General features: G+C 41.9%; 3 protein-coding genes and 1 non-coding gene across 4 annotated transcripts; 3 read left to right on the top strand and 1 right to left on the bottom strand.

Moving 5' to 3' along the window:
* The first annotated feature begins 1,288 nt into the window (after positions 1-1,288).
* Positions 1,289-2,593, top strand: LOC6530476. The gene is made up of 2 exons (XM_002091355.4): positions 1,289-1,626; positions 1,694-2,593. Exons 1-2 carry the CDS (start codon positions 1,387-1,389, stop codon positions 2,516-2,518), a joined length of 1,065 nt encoding a protein of 354 aa, XP_002091391.1. The 5' UTR covers positions 1,289-1,386; the 3' UTR covers positions 2,519-2,593.
* A 394-nt stretch (positions 2,594-2,987) lies between these two features.
* Positions 2,988-7,566, top strand: LOC6530475 (SAM50-like protein CG7639). The gene is made up of 5 exons (XM_002091354.4): positions 2,988-3,172; positions 5,752-6,295; positions 6,357-6,468; positions 6,529-7,087; positions 7,144-7,566. The coding sequence occupies exons 2-5, from the start codon at positions 5,787-5,789 to the stop codon at positions 7,293-7,295; spliced, it is 1,332 nt and encodes a 443-aa protein (XP_002091390.1). The 5' UTR covers positions 2,988-3,172; positions 5,752-5,786; the 3' UTR covers positions 7,296-7,566.
* LOC6530473 (SH3 domain-binding protein 5 homolog) lies at positions 3,534-13,951 on the bottom strand. Its single transcript, XM_002091353.3, has 4 exons — positions 13,384-13,951; positions 5,617-5,679; positions 5,374-5,551; positions 3,534-5,312 (listed from the first exon to the last, which is right to left on the bottom strand). Exons 1-4 carry the CDS (start codon positions 13,423-13,425, stop codon positions 4,162-4,164), a joined length of 1,434 nt encoding a protein of 477 aa, XP_002091389.1. The 5' UTR covers positions 13,426-13,951; the 3' UTR covers positions 3,534-4,161.
* Trnal-aag lies at positions 10,916-10,997 on the top strand. Its single transcript has one exon. It is a non-coding gene; the product is annotated as a tRNA-Leu (tRNA).
* Positions 13,952-14,343: the final 392 nt, after the last annotated feature.

Below are 14,343 nucleotides of genomic sequence, written 5' to 3'. Positions count from 1 at the left end.
AAATGCCGGGGAACCCCCGAAGGCCACCGAAACGAGGCGACAGGAATGCGTGTGTGTAGCAGAGCGAGTGCAAGTATGAGTGTGGGCAACGTAATTTGCATGGTCAGCTTGCAGTTTTGGGACACGCAGAGTACAGAGTGGCAAGTTGTGCCTCGTTTTCGTCCCTGGCTTAATTGCATGCAGAAATAGCAACTACAGGAGCAGCCTCATCAGCATCGGCAACTTCATCCAATTGCCGCTGGGCCTGCGACCCCCAGATCCATACAATTTCCTGGCTGTAAGCGATGCTGCTCTTTAAAGTTCACTTATTAAGTCCCAAGCACAACAGAGAATTCGGCCAAAGTGGGCCAGGTTGAAAAATATCAAGAATATGCCAACGATACTCAGGTGATGATGCTGCACGTGGTTCGACATGGTCCGTGCTCGTTATGCGGAACATTACAAAAAAATGTAATATATACTATGGATACGTATACGTACGCAAAAAGTGCTGGATTTCCTTTTCATTTGTTTTCCACACACTAGTCAGACATCCGAGTTGAAGTCAAATACAGACAATGTTCCCTCCATATGGCTCCACATTGGTCGAAAAAAGGCATGCTTACAAATGGCGCAGCCCCCGCCTGCATAAGCGATGTCATTTTTTGGATTTCCCAATTTTTTTAGGTGGCTTGCGAATCATTTGCAAGCGATTTAATTTCAATTGCATGGGCGTTAATCAAAGGAAACTAAAGCCAACACGAAAAAAATGACAAAGAAAAGGAAAAAGCTGGTCCACTTATTTGACAATGTAAAAGAAATGAAAGAGATACTATTATTAGCAGCAAAAAATGAGCAGAAGCATTTAAAAAAAAATCTTTTCAATAATTTTCATTCATGGGCTAAAAAACTCAAACAAAAAGTGGTATACATAGCGAAATAAAAATTTCATACCAGGGTATTCATAAACTTGTTGGTAAATTCCCTTGATGTTCTTTCATTTGTTTTGAATAAACTGAAGCAATGGATTAGCGTAAATGATCAATATTTAATCATATCACATATTTAATTATTGCATACCATTTCTTTAAACAATCTAAAACTAAACAAAATAATAACATATCAGTTTAAAAACCAATTGGGTTCATCCCAAACAAATCTTAAATCCAGACACTTCCTTATTCAAAACATAATCAATTTATGTCTTATTTGATAAAAATTTAAATTTGCGCGCGCAATTAAAAAAATACTAACTGCTCGGTATTTTTGTGTCAAATTGTATACCAAATACAAATCGATGGCATCTATTGGGTTTCAGCGTCTGGCCACTCTACTCGAATGCAAAAACAAACTGTAGTAATTTTTTAATACCATTTTCCCCTCTTGGCGCGAATTTGCTGAAAAGAAATGAATGGAACGCGAAAAATCAAGTCCATGAAGACAATTCGACTCGGCGACGTGCTGTACGACGATCAAAAACGCCTTCTAACGCTGTGCCGCAGCTGCGAATGCCACTTTATGACGCTCCAATCGTTCCAGAGCCACCTAACCGAATGCCCCGGACTAAAACACATAGTAACGCCGAACGAACCGCTCGCATATGATGACGCCAGGCGGGAAACGAGGGTGGTGAATGGCAGGCAGGAGGTAGGCAGCTAAAGTAGTTCCAGTAGCCGTCGTTGTCCTAAAACATTCTACTCCTCACCTTTTGTAGCTTCACATCTACGAACTGGAGGCGGTCAAGAACACGAGCACCACCAGCAGCGCCATCGACTGGGAGGCAGAGCTGGAGGATCCACGCTGGTACAGCGATCCCAAGCCCACTGTACAACCCACAGCAAAGACCAATTCCAAGGAAAATATAGTAAAGGAGTACCTAGTGCAGCTCACCGAGGCGTCTCAGGAACCGGAAGTGGTGCCTGCAAAACGCCAGCGTAGCCTTAGCACCTCCCGCCGTCCCATTCTGACCACCCAGCAGCAGCGTAGATCTCGTGGCAGCCTTCCTTCGCCCCAGCCGCCCACGGCGAAGACGAAAAAGGACACCATCCTGGTGCCCAATGTGCTGGAGGATCTAAAGCGGCTGCAGGAGACGGAGAAAAAAGGGAGGATTCCAGTGGTACCAGCAGCTGCTCATAGTACATCTCCTGAACGTCCTGTGAGGCCATTGCAATCAGGTGCCCCCAGGGCAACGCAGTCAACTTCTCAATGGGTATCCAAGAAACTCACTTCTACATCGAAGCCTGATGTACCAGCATCTTCAAGGATATCTGAAGTGCCACCTCCTCCCAAGATATCTGAGAAACCTTCGCCCCCCATAACAACCAAAGCAACTCCTCCATTGGAAAGCCAATCCATGGATGGAACACAAAAAATCCTAAACAAACTCAGGGCCTGCGGTGTGCAGGTAAAACGAGGAAGTACCCATTTAAATGCGACTGCCGCGACTGAGCTAAATCCAACCAAAAATCAAGAGACCTTGGACATTATGCGAAAACTGCAATCCAAGGGTATCAGATGCACCAAAGTCAAAAAATCGTAGGACTGTTAGTTAAAATTGCCGTAGTTTAAAAATTGTACAATTAAATGTGCCTCTGGAGGCGAGGAATTAGCAATATTTATTTATTTATTATTAATGGAGTTTATTAATTTGGCATGAAGCGTTTATAACTCTAAATGAAATCCAGTTTTTCTATTATCAATTATCTTAATTTTTAAATATTCATGCGCCTTCTTTGGTATTTTTGGGCAAGCAGTGTGACCGTTTGATTCGACAACGCTATCGACCTAATATATCGAGTATACATTAGAGGTGGCCACTTAGCTAAGTTCCTTGTTATTTAATTGTAATTGACTAATCAATAAGATAGCCGTAATTATGTATGAAATAAAATCGGTTAAATATGGGTATTTAAAATCCTTACAGACAGTTATAAGTAGTGCCTTTAAAAATTGTTTACCATTGTTAGCTTTTTTATGTTGGCCATTTATGCCGCTGAGTAGTTGGCATCACTGCGTAAGAAGAAGAAGCAGCTTGTTGATTTTCGGTGCCGCACGCGTTTCAGTCGAAAGTAATTGGGAATATTTGTGCTTGTGCGCCTGGTGTTATATATTTTGTATTACTCAAAAGTCCGCCGAATCCAAATCCAAAATTCGCGTGTGCCCAACCACCTGCCAAGGCGGTACCAATTCAAAGGTAGGTCAGCTGATGGCGATTGCGGCCAATTCGGGCTTACATAATTTGGGGACAGAATATTTATTTTGCCTCCTTAGATTTGACTGCCAATGCAGCGAAAATGACATCACTTCGAAATTTTTAGAACCACTGGCGTTTTGCCCTGTGAATTTTAGAATATTTGCCATATTTCGGCTGCAGTTGCATCATTGAATGCGTACCATAAGTTTCGGTCTCTGAAGAGGTCACCACGTACCATTTACCAACTTAACAAACAAATATTTCTTAACACTCTGGGTAATCCCATTGGTTTGAAATCTGCAATTAATCTATAAATAGAAAAAGTCAATTTCCAGCCAGTAAAACGTAAAACACCTTTAAATTTGAATTAGAATGCAGTTTTATTCTCATTTCAAGTTTCAATATTATTTCTATTTCAAATACTTTTAGTTCACATTTCTTACTTTACTCTCGGGCACCAAACAAATGTAGACCATTTTCATTTTATTAATCCACTACATTTAGCTTTGAGAGTTTTACACTTAGTTATCTAATTGAATTCGTTACATTTCGACACTTGTTTTTAATTCAGAGTTTCATTTTCGTGGTATTTTTAGGCTAAACTACTTAGTGCATGTGCCCATTTGAATTAAATTAGTGAGTCTACCTGGGTTTATTAGTTTAAGGTTTTAACATTAACTTAAAGCTGCTTATTGTTTGCATATTATCCAATCCAATTTCTTTTTGCTCTCTCGAATCACAAAACATTTACATAGTTAAAGTATTAACAGTGAGAAACATATACGGAGACATTAGATTAGAATGTAATCAACATTTATACGAAAATAGTTGGTGTTTATATCCTGTAGGTGTAGGTGTAGACTTATCGATAATGGTGCACATTTAAATGCGGCGTTTAACGTTTTACAATTACTTCATTATTCATTTAATATAAACAAATCTGATATGGGGCTGGCTGAAAATGTCTCCTCTGGCCCCCTAGTTGCTCACTATTCCAGGGAGCGCCTGCGCAGCGTCTTGCGCACTCCGCCGATGGCAGCACTGCTGCGATCCAGCAGCTCGTTGGACAACCTGGCCAACAGGGGCAGCTCCCGCATGGAGACGTTTACGGAGGGCAAGGGCGCCAGTTGCTGTTGCAGCTTCTTAATGGGCGTGGGCGGTGCAAGGTGATTCAGCTGGTGGTGGGGTGTGACTGGCAAGCTGGCGGTGGTGGCGCATTGGGTGACCTTCACCTCGACCACATCGCAGTGACGTTTCAAGGCCTCAGCGCCCAATGAATCGGGCCGCTGTTCGCTGGACTTCAAGCGGTTCGTTTGCTGTCTTTTGGCTGTTTCCTTGAGCATCATCAAGTGGTCCAGCTTGTCCACCGTGGCCTTCAGTTCATGCTCCCACACATCATTCTGCTGCTGTCCATCTCCGCCCTCAATGGGACGCACTGCCAGGATCTTGACCTTCTGTCGTAGGGCCTCCAAATCGCGTTCATCTACTACACCCCTGAGTTCCCCGGCTCCCGTTTCATCGTAGTCGCAGGCATCCTCCTCATCTTCAGTTTCGGCAGCCGCTTGGGGAGTTTTTGCGCCCAGAGACATCTGGCTGCCCGCTATGGAGGGATAGTCGCACTTCTCAAGCTCCAGCTGGAAATCCGGCAGTGATGGCAAGGCACTGGAAGTCGGCGAGTTTAACTCTGCTCCCACACCCGGCTCGCGGGGTCCTGGTGGAGTGGGAAAATCTCCCCTCTGCCTATGTATATCCTCGCTGATCCTCTCCAGATTACGTAAGGCCGTGGAATAGGTGCTCTTAGCACCGGCCACCTGCTGCTGCAGCTCCTGAATGCGGTTTTTTTGTGTCTGCAGCTGGTCCTGACACACCTGCTTCTCTTCGAAGTACGGCCGCGACTTGTTAATGCTCCGACGAAAACGATCCTCAAGCTGTTGCAGCTTTTGCTCGGCGGCGTTGAACAGTTTGGTGAGCCTCTGGTGCTCCGCATGACAGTCGGCTTTCTGCGTCTCGGCATCCATCACCTTCTGGGTAGCATGGTTAAGCATCTCCTGCCAGGCATTGTCGAACTGCCATTCGTGCGAGTTGGACATAAAACGCTGCTCAGCAAGCGCCACCGTCTCCTTGGCTGCGGCATGGATTTCTATATCAAAAAATAAAGCTTCGTAACTCATTTTCCTCAAATGATTTTCTTATATACTAACCATTAGCTCGCTGAAACTTAACCGCTGCTTTTTGACATTCGATTTGTGCCTCGCGTGCCTTGTCCAATGCCTCGTAGTAAGGTCGAGCCTTCTCAATGCAGTTGCCCAACTTCTTGGATGAAACTTTAAGGCGGCGTGTAGATTCATTCAACAGGATGCGAAAGGTGGAATTGGCCTCCTAAACAGAATATTAGGGAATATTATTAGGCTACTTTATCATAAATAAAATGGTTATAGGCTTGCCTCTAGCTCGATTTCTAGCTTATTAATCTCATCGGTTGCACTATTGAGATTCTCCAGTTCAATCTGCAAAGATAAAGAATGTCAAATTAGTATAAAGATTTCATTTTAGATTGACAACAAATATTATTATTTCAGTATTTGCTTAACGCCTGCCCACCGAAGACAGCAAGATGCCCAAGTCGGGTCGCGACGGAGGAGCACCCAAGGACTCCAAATACGACCTGAGCAAGATCTCAGCGCGCGTGGATCGCGTGAACGTCAGCGGCTTGCTTCGCACCCACAACGACTATGTGATGAGGGCGGCAGATGGCCTGTTCAAGGCCAATAACTTCCAGGATCTTATGCTGGAAGCCATGTCCACCAAATCGTATCTGCACGAGCTGGGCATCTTCAAGGATGTGAGCGTGCACATTGATGTTAGCCGTGGAACGGATGCCTCACCACAGGGCTACGAGGTTACCTTTAAGGGCAACGAAATGTCGCGCATGATGGGTTCGGCGGGCACCGAGATTGGCCAGAACGAGGGCTCCCTGAGAACCGAGTTGACTATCCCCAATATTTTGGGACGTGGCGAGAGCATCTCACTGCAGGGCAGCTATAGCAGCACCAGGGCCAATGATCTGCAACTGAAGTTCTGGAAACCCTTCTTCCACACACGCTTCAAGGAAAATCGTCCTGAGTAAGGGGCTCTATTCTATATAGTTGTTTATTTTCTATTAACAGTTGCTCTTCTTTTACAGAATGTCCTTTAGCATTTTTAGGCAAACCGATAGGTATGACATAAGTTCGTTTAAAAGCACCAACTTGGGCTATTTGGTGGACTTCTCGGCGCATACCATGGTGGGAGTTGATGTAAGTACAGAAAACTCTTATGGTAACCTTGATTTTGAAGCATTTTATTTGCATTTTCAGTTGACGCACTCGCTGCAGTATGAGAACTCCATCAGAGACGTGGGATTGCTGAACAAATCAGTGCCCTTCGGAATACGCGAGCACTGTGGCCCCAAATTGGCCTCTTTGTTGCGCTACTCCGTGGTCTACGATAATCGGGATGGAAACGTATTCCCCACCCGCGGTGTTTTCCTTAAATCAGTTAACGAGTACTGCGGATTGGGCGGCAATGTCGCCTACACCAGCAGCACTGCCCACGGAGAGTTGAATGTGCCACTGTTTGCCGGTTTAGTGGCCCAGTTTTGCGGTCGTGTTGGCGTCGTTAAGGAGACTAAAAATACCACCCAGCTGCCTATTAACTCGCTGTTCTACTGCGGCGGTCCATTGACACTGAGGGGATTTAAATTTGGAGGAGCTGGTCCAGTGATTGATGGCACACCCATTGGAGCACAGACTTTCTGGTGCACGGGAGCTCATCTGTGGGCACCGCTTCCCTTTGCCGGAGTCTTCAAAAACCTGGCCAGTCACTTTAGAATGCATTTCTTCTACAACATTGGCAACAGCAATAGTTTCAGCACAGGTTTGTACTCCTTAAAGCAATCTATCACTGGTCTTTAACCGTAATATTCCTTGCAGAAAACATGCGTAGTGCATTTGGAATGGGTCTGGCGGTTAAGCTAGCCGAAAGAGCCCGAATCGAACTCAACTATTGTGTGCCAGTGCGACGCCAGAACACAGATAATATCCTGAATGGTTTCCAATTTGGCATTGGTTATGAGTTCGTCTAGCTGCCCTCTCCCCGAAACTATCAACTAGATGTAACACTAGCAAAAGCCATGAGAGTCACAACAGCCCAGTAAGAAACAAATCCAAATTCACAACATTTGGCTGCCCTGTCCGTAGTTTCGAGCGTTTACAGATTCTGTTTCGTATTTTTGTCAATGCATTTTATTTTCCTCTGAAAATGTATTCGTGGTCCAGCGATCATTTAAGTAGTTCCTAAGGCGTGTACATACGTAAAAGCGAAAGGTTAAACAAAATATAAAATTGTTAAACGAATGCGATGTTTTAATAAAGTAAAAATTGGGCACGGTATATGGCGGATTATTGCTGGTGAGCTTAAAAATATTCAAAGGTATGACAAAGCCCACGACTTTAAGGGCTAATAAATTCGGATAAAAAAATTATTCTGATAATTTTAAATCTTAGCTCTAAAAATGCAATTGGATGAACTTATCTAGGGTTGATTTATTGTCTATATAATTTAGCACGCACTGCAATTAATGGGCATCCTAAAAATGCAACCTCTATGTATAAAATTAGGTACAAATTAAGTGCATGTTTCCTTTGGAAATGTCAGGTTGCCCGTTTGCGGATATCATGGCAGACAGCCGGTTGATTTGTGTTCATGGATGGGTGAACCGCATGCGGTTACAGTTTTTTGTTAGTGCTTTTGGGTTTATTTGTTTTTTTGGAATTTAAGTTCGGGACCCACGTCAGATTGTGGTCGAAAAACTGGTTTTAGTTATGTATAAATGTGGCTCGTTGTGTCTGCCCCTTTTTTACGGCAGCTTTTATTAACGCTGTCCTAGTTTGATTTTTATCGTGTCCGCTCAACATTTCTCCACATCCCGGACATGCGGACATGTATAAAGCGAAGACGAGGGCGGGGTTTTTGGTAAGGGCACGCTCGAGTTGCCTCTGTAATCGAGATTGATTTAAGACCAAGCCAAGTGCGAGCGAACCTCTGAAGCCCCAAAACCGGTTTCTCGTGTAAACAAACGAAACCAGTTTGGGCATCCGGCGCAGATGAACACTTCAACACTTGAACTTTCCAGGAATTCTGCGGCCCAAGGAACTTGTTTCGTGCATTTCGCTGCATTTGCCTAACGATTGGCTAACGAAAAGTTCGCTTGCTTACCCTTCACTTAGCTGTTTTTCATGCAGCTTAAAGGGTTTAGATAAAAGTTCCGACAGATGGTATATAAACATCCCATGTTCTCCAGAACTCATAACTATATATTTTATATTGACTCTACCCTTTTCATGGAGAATATATGTATCTTCTCCAATGACGCACAATTTAATGGGTAAATACCATAAAAACACTTTCTTACAATGCGATTCAATTGTAAATACTGGCAAAAAAGGCTAACATATTTACTCGCCAAGGCAGCTGTGTGTGGCTGGCCGCAAAAATATTTGATTATCATCAAACAAACAAAAAAGTATTGTGCATAAATTAAATGTTGAAATGACGACGCAAATTGAATAAATATTTTCTCAACTTCGCCTTTAGGCACTCAAATGCAATTGGGGTGAAACGAGTGTGCAAACTTGATTAATGTATGCAAATAACCTAATCGAAATATTCTCGATAAAATTGTATGCTGAATTTCAGGAAATCGAGCAACCATAGCTTCACGAGTGAACCTTTCCTTCAGTTATTGATTTTATGCGTTGTATTTAAAGCTTCCAACAGGGTCAAAACCAAATGGAACGAGGCTGGCCCAAAACTTTACCAAATCACGCGATGTGCGAACGGCTTGCGTTGCGCTCGTTTTGCATTCGTCAGAATGGCGCTGCCAAAGGGCGTCTGGAGCTCAACTTGAGTCACAGACTATGAATAAAGCCAATCAAATGCGAAAGGTTACAGCCAGAGGTGCGTCCCTTGGCTAGGCAACTACTGCCAAGAGGATGACGTGAGTGCGACTTGTTAGGATCCAAAACAATTCGACAGACATGAGGGCGCCGCCCACACTTTGCAAAATCGAGGATGACGCTTGTTTGCTTAGTAACACGTAAGTTTACAGCAAACAGCGCTCATAAATATACAAAACTAAATTAGATTAGGAAATATATGGATTTTCAGTTTCGAATTCGTTGCTACTGCAAGTTCTGCGTCGATAGATATTGTTAAATTACTTTGGAAAATTAGTAGTAGCAGGATGTCTTTGTTTGAATTTGCGCCTTTCCACCCTTGAAAGCCAGCACCACCCAAACCCATTATTAGATATCCCTGGATGAGGTTATTAGCTTGTCCCAGCCACTTTCCACAATATACTCCCTACTAAGGACACCCCTTTGACCCCGACACTCACTCCTGTTCCGCTCGGAGTTCCACCACTTCCGCCAGTTCCGCAATGACGCCAGCTGCCCTTTGTGCCGGTGGCGTGATGCCGAATAGGTCGACCTGACCTACATCTGCTGGTGACAGCTTTCTCCCTTTCTCCCTTTCTCGCCTGGTCCTGCCAGAAGCACCCCACTTCTCTGGCCAGACTTTGGCAGAATCGCAAAGGAGAAACTGTAATGGAAACCCACATAAAAGTGTACATCGACTTGACTTGCGCAACAAAAAAGAAGGAAACCTCAGGCACTCGTAGGACATTCAACTCAAGCGGAAATAGACGTCATCGGCCAAAAAAATAATGCGACAATTGTATGTAAAAAACCGCAATCCACGGGAAAAAGTAAGCAAAGTGGAACTGCTGGGAAAGTTTTAGCTGGTAGGTCAAAAAGATGGTTATATAAGGGAAAACTCTACGGCGATGCGTGAGTGGATGTCTGACGACCCGAAAATAAAGTCAACGTAGCTTGACGATTGCAATTGACCGCATAAAGTTTTTGCTTTTTACTTTTTTAATTAGACTTGTGTCAACTTCGTCGAAATGAACGACAACGAGCCACATAAATCAGAAAAACTTCTGTGTTGAATATGATGTGTTTTTTGTGTGGAACTTGTGTGCCTGACCCACTTTGACCAAATTATTTTCAATTGCTATGCTAACTCAAATTCTAAACTTTCTCTTCATGACCAAGCAATTGAGATCAAAGGTCAACCAAACTCAATTTGGGTCCAAAGAAATTTTATAAAGCTCTTCACCTTAACTGCAACTACAAGTTCATGACTGATAAGATTGCCCCTTAAAAGCGTATCTCTGCTGATTTGATAAAGCAGGAAATGACTGCCTAGGTTCAACTACATAAATAAGCGCAATCATTGAATGTCATTAACAATTCCGACGACCAAACAAAGCCGATGCAAACTGAATTCATTAGGCTGAATATGTATGGAAAATTGAGTGCGGTAACCGCTCGTCGAAAGTCGCAACTGTGTTGTGCTCCATCGACTATAATGATAATGATAGTGATGATGATGATGGCGATAATGATAATGATGAATGGGAAGCCTGGGGGATTGCACCCGCGGAAAGGTTACAAAACGTCCAGTTAATTGAGAAAGCAAACCTTCTGAAAGAGACAGTTTGTTTATGCAAGTGCGATCTCAGCTGCTTTTGAAATATTTATTATTATTTCCTACAATTGTTATCGTATTTTTTGCTATAAATATTTTAACTGTGAATATAGCACTTGCGATCAGAAGCGCTTCTGACCGTACGCAATTATGGGTAGCGTGGCCGAGCGGTCTAAGGCGCTGGTTTAAGGCACCAGTCTCCTCGGAGGCGTGGGTTCGAATCCCACCGCTGCCACTTAGGATTTTTTTTTTTAAAGAGAAAGTTGTAGTTTTTTAGAAACACAAACAAAATGAAAAGTAAACTCAAAAATAAATGAGAGCAAAGCTTATTCATCAAATCTCAACTGTGCGGAGTAATATATGAACTTTGGATTGCATATCTTGCGATATCAGCACAAGTTCGTATTCGCAATAAAAGATAAGCATGTAGAATATCTTACACACTTTTGGGAGACACCTTATAGATATATATAATATATACATATTGGGTGGCTGTTGACTCACTTAGCGAACACGATTTTCTGATTCATACATAACGCCTTGATAGAGTTCTCTAGTTCGCGACACCAGTACTCTCACCTTGCCGACGTAATCATTAGTCATTTTTAATTTTTATCAAATTCATATGCACATAAAGTTTCCTTTGCTAATCTAATTATCAAATGGGGCAAGGCTACTAATTTATTTTTAAATTGCTACAAAGCATTTCCCACTCATTTGTATTGTAAGAAAAGGCCCCTTTGTTTTTTTAATAAAGCAATTATCATCTAATCGATAAGTGACGCTGTGATGGGGATTGCTGAGACTAGAAAGTTTGGGACCCGCAACACAAATCCGTATACGCAAATGACAATATATAATTTAGTTAACTGACGCGTGTGGTATTGTTTAAAAAAAAACATCTGTTGAGGCACACGTTTTTGGTTAAATAGATTTTGCGAATATTCCTTGTCTATTGTTTGACGTCATCAACTTGAAAAATCTCTTTAGATAACGAATTTTGCACGCGCAAAACAAAAAAGAAGAAAACCAAATGCTCATTGATAAATCATTGGCAAATCGAAGGCGAGAAAACAACAAAGTCGGCTTGTCGAAAGAGGAAGTCGAGCATAAAAAACATTGAGAAAGAAGGCAAAAAAAAGCCGGAGCAAATATTTCGCGTTTTTGGTATAATACTCGTATAGCATGAGTTCGCCCGCCCTTCCTAGAATTCTTAACCGGTTTCGGTACAGTTTTGTGTTTTGTTTATAGAGGCGCTCTAATGATTGTTTATAGACAGAGAATCTTCTACACATTTTCCCATACACATACATATATACATACATATGTACATACGTACTTTCGGACATTATCGACGTATTCAATCTAGTCACATGCCGTCTTTTGCGGTTCGAAATCAAATTGTTGTTAATGACTTTGCGCCGCGTGTGACGTCTCCCACTAAGTTTTGCATTTAAAAATAGAAATTATTGTAGCTCTACAGTGGGATTTTCCTTTGTCCATCTGGGGGGATTCACAATGGACATAGAGTTCTGATTTAGTCTTTAGAAAAGGTGTTGTTTTCGATGAGAATAACGATTTTTTCCCATTGGTTATATATATCCTGTTAGTGCAATGATCACAGCTTAGGAACATTTCTACAAACCATATCAAATTCTCACAGACTCGTATTTTTCCTGCCCATTTAAGGCCATTAGGCGAGTGTGCGACTATTTTGCGTAGTTGAATGAGCAGCATACATATGTATATAAGTCTTGATTTATGCAAACTGCGACTTGCGCTTCAAGACACTTTTCAATTGTCTGTCTTACACAATAAAATATGAATAAAATACTCGAAATAAAAACAAAGGCGTGTTTGTTTTTGCTTTTCGCTGCTTTGACTTGCGTGTGCGCTTTGGTATTTCCATTTATTCAATTTGTATGCATACCTCCTCTCTCCCGAAAATGCGAAGAGATGAGCAAAGAAGAAGGGGCGAACGATAAAGAGCAATAACCAAGTTGCACTTGAATCTCATTTAGGTACCGAGTTCAAATCCGTTGCAGCTCACAAAAACCTAATTTACTGGGAAGTGCGTGGGATTATTTGACACCCTGTGATCCCTTTTCCTGCATTTTGTATTGTTTTCGGTTTCACAATGCATATTGAACCGTTTCGTCGGAAAAGGAAACTTGAAATTTGCTTAAATGCCTTATAAATTGATTTTCTGTGTCGTTTTTGCTGTTGTTTTTGGAAATCAACAAAGCGTAAAAAAGATTCACGCAATAAATGAGTAACGAAATGGAATGCGAAATTGACTGTTTCCTATTCCCAAAATTCAGAGCTCTATGTTTTTTGTTTGAACGAAGAGATTTACATGAAAATCAAATCACATTTATAAATTTGGTACAGTGAACACAATTCACCCTAGCCGGTAAGCACTGTACCAAAAAAACTGCACTGCATAGCAGAACAGGCGATAGAGAGAACTAACAAACAAACCAAAAACAAAGCAGCCCGATTTTTGTTATTGTCATTAAAATACCGTTCCATTCAGTGCCAGGTACGAAAGAGAAAGACAGACCGTGGGAGAGAGGGGAAAAAAAAGGAAGGACAGCAGGCAAATTGCCAAGGAAAATCACCTGAATTTGAGGATCCAGTTCGCCGTCTTCTGCACTCGACATTTTCACAGGTTTTCACTCAATTCGTTCCAAATGCAAATATATCGCTAAGCGCGTTAATTTTCACTTTTCTGCAGCCCGCTTTTCAATTGAAAAACGCTTTTGCATTTCACTATTTGATCTCGTTGCTGCACACACACATCCCACGACTATCAATTTGCCAGCTCGTTTGTGTGTTTTGTTATTCTTTTTTTCCTGTGTTTTTTTCCAATATTATGTAAATTGGTGTTGGTAATTTTAACTGGCAATTTGCTATGCGGGTACAGCAGTAGTATTAAAACAAATATTTCATTTTGCGTTTTATGTTTCACAATGAAGTTAAAGGCGAATAGTGAGAGGGACACACGGCGATTACATTAAATGTGTACAAAACGAACGGTACAAGTGGACAGGGCACGCGGCTTTTCACCTTCTCCTCCGCTCGGCGCACCTGAGATATTCAATTAACTCGCTTATAAATGCTAAACTATCCTAAAAATTAAAGACGCGTCCAGACGCGACGAAATGAGAAGCTGAATTCGGTGTGACCGAAGCGCAGTGTTACCAGGGGGTGAAATGCTGAGCGGCAGCTGCTGATATAACCAGTTGGTATGTTGTTTATTTTTAGTATATTTTACAACTTTGGGCATTGTTGCCAACTTTTTTCAAGAAAAATATAATTTTAAAGAAATTGTATGCATTCCCAATGTCCACTATGTTTAAATTTTTTTTTTAGTTTGATTTTATAACAATTCATATTTAAATGGAAAAATGCATATTGCACAACATTTTTTTTCAAATTGTTTTGTTGGCGGGCTTGGTATTTTTCATGTCTTTCAATGTACGTAATAAACCACATCTTACGTAAACTAATTCATCACGTTACGTAGTTGGCGGTTTGAATAATATCAACTCTTATAAACGTAAAGATCCCGAAAATGA

This window comes from Drosophila yakuba, chromosome 2R, assembly GCF_016746365.2.
Source record: "Drosophila yakuba strain Tai18E2 chromosome 2R, Prin_Dyak_Tai18E2_2.1, whole genome shotgun sequence".
In the NCBI taxonomy this organism is placed as follows: Eukaryota; Metazoa; Arthropoda; class Insecta; order Diptera; family Drosophilidae; genus Drosophila; species Drosophila yakuba.
Note: the sequence above shows the minus strand (reverse complement) of the source record. Positions and strands in the feature narration are given on the sequence as shown.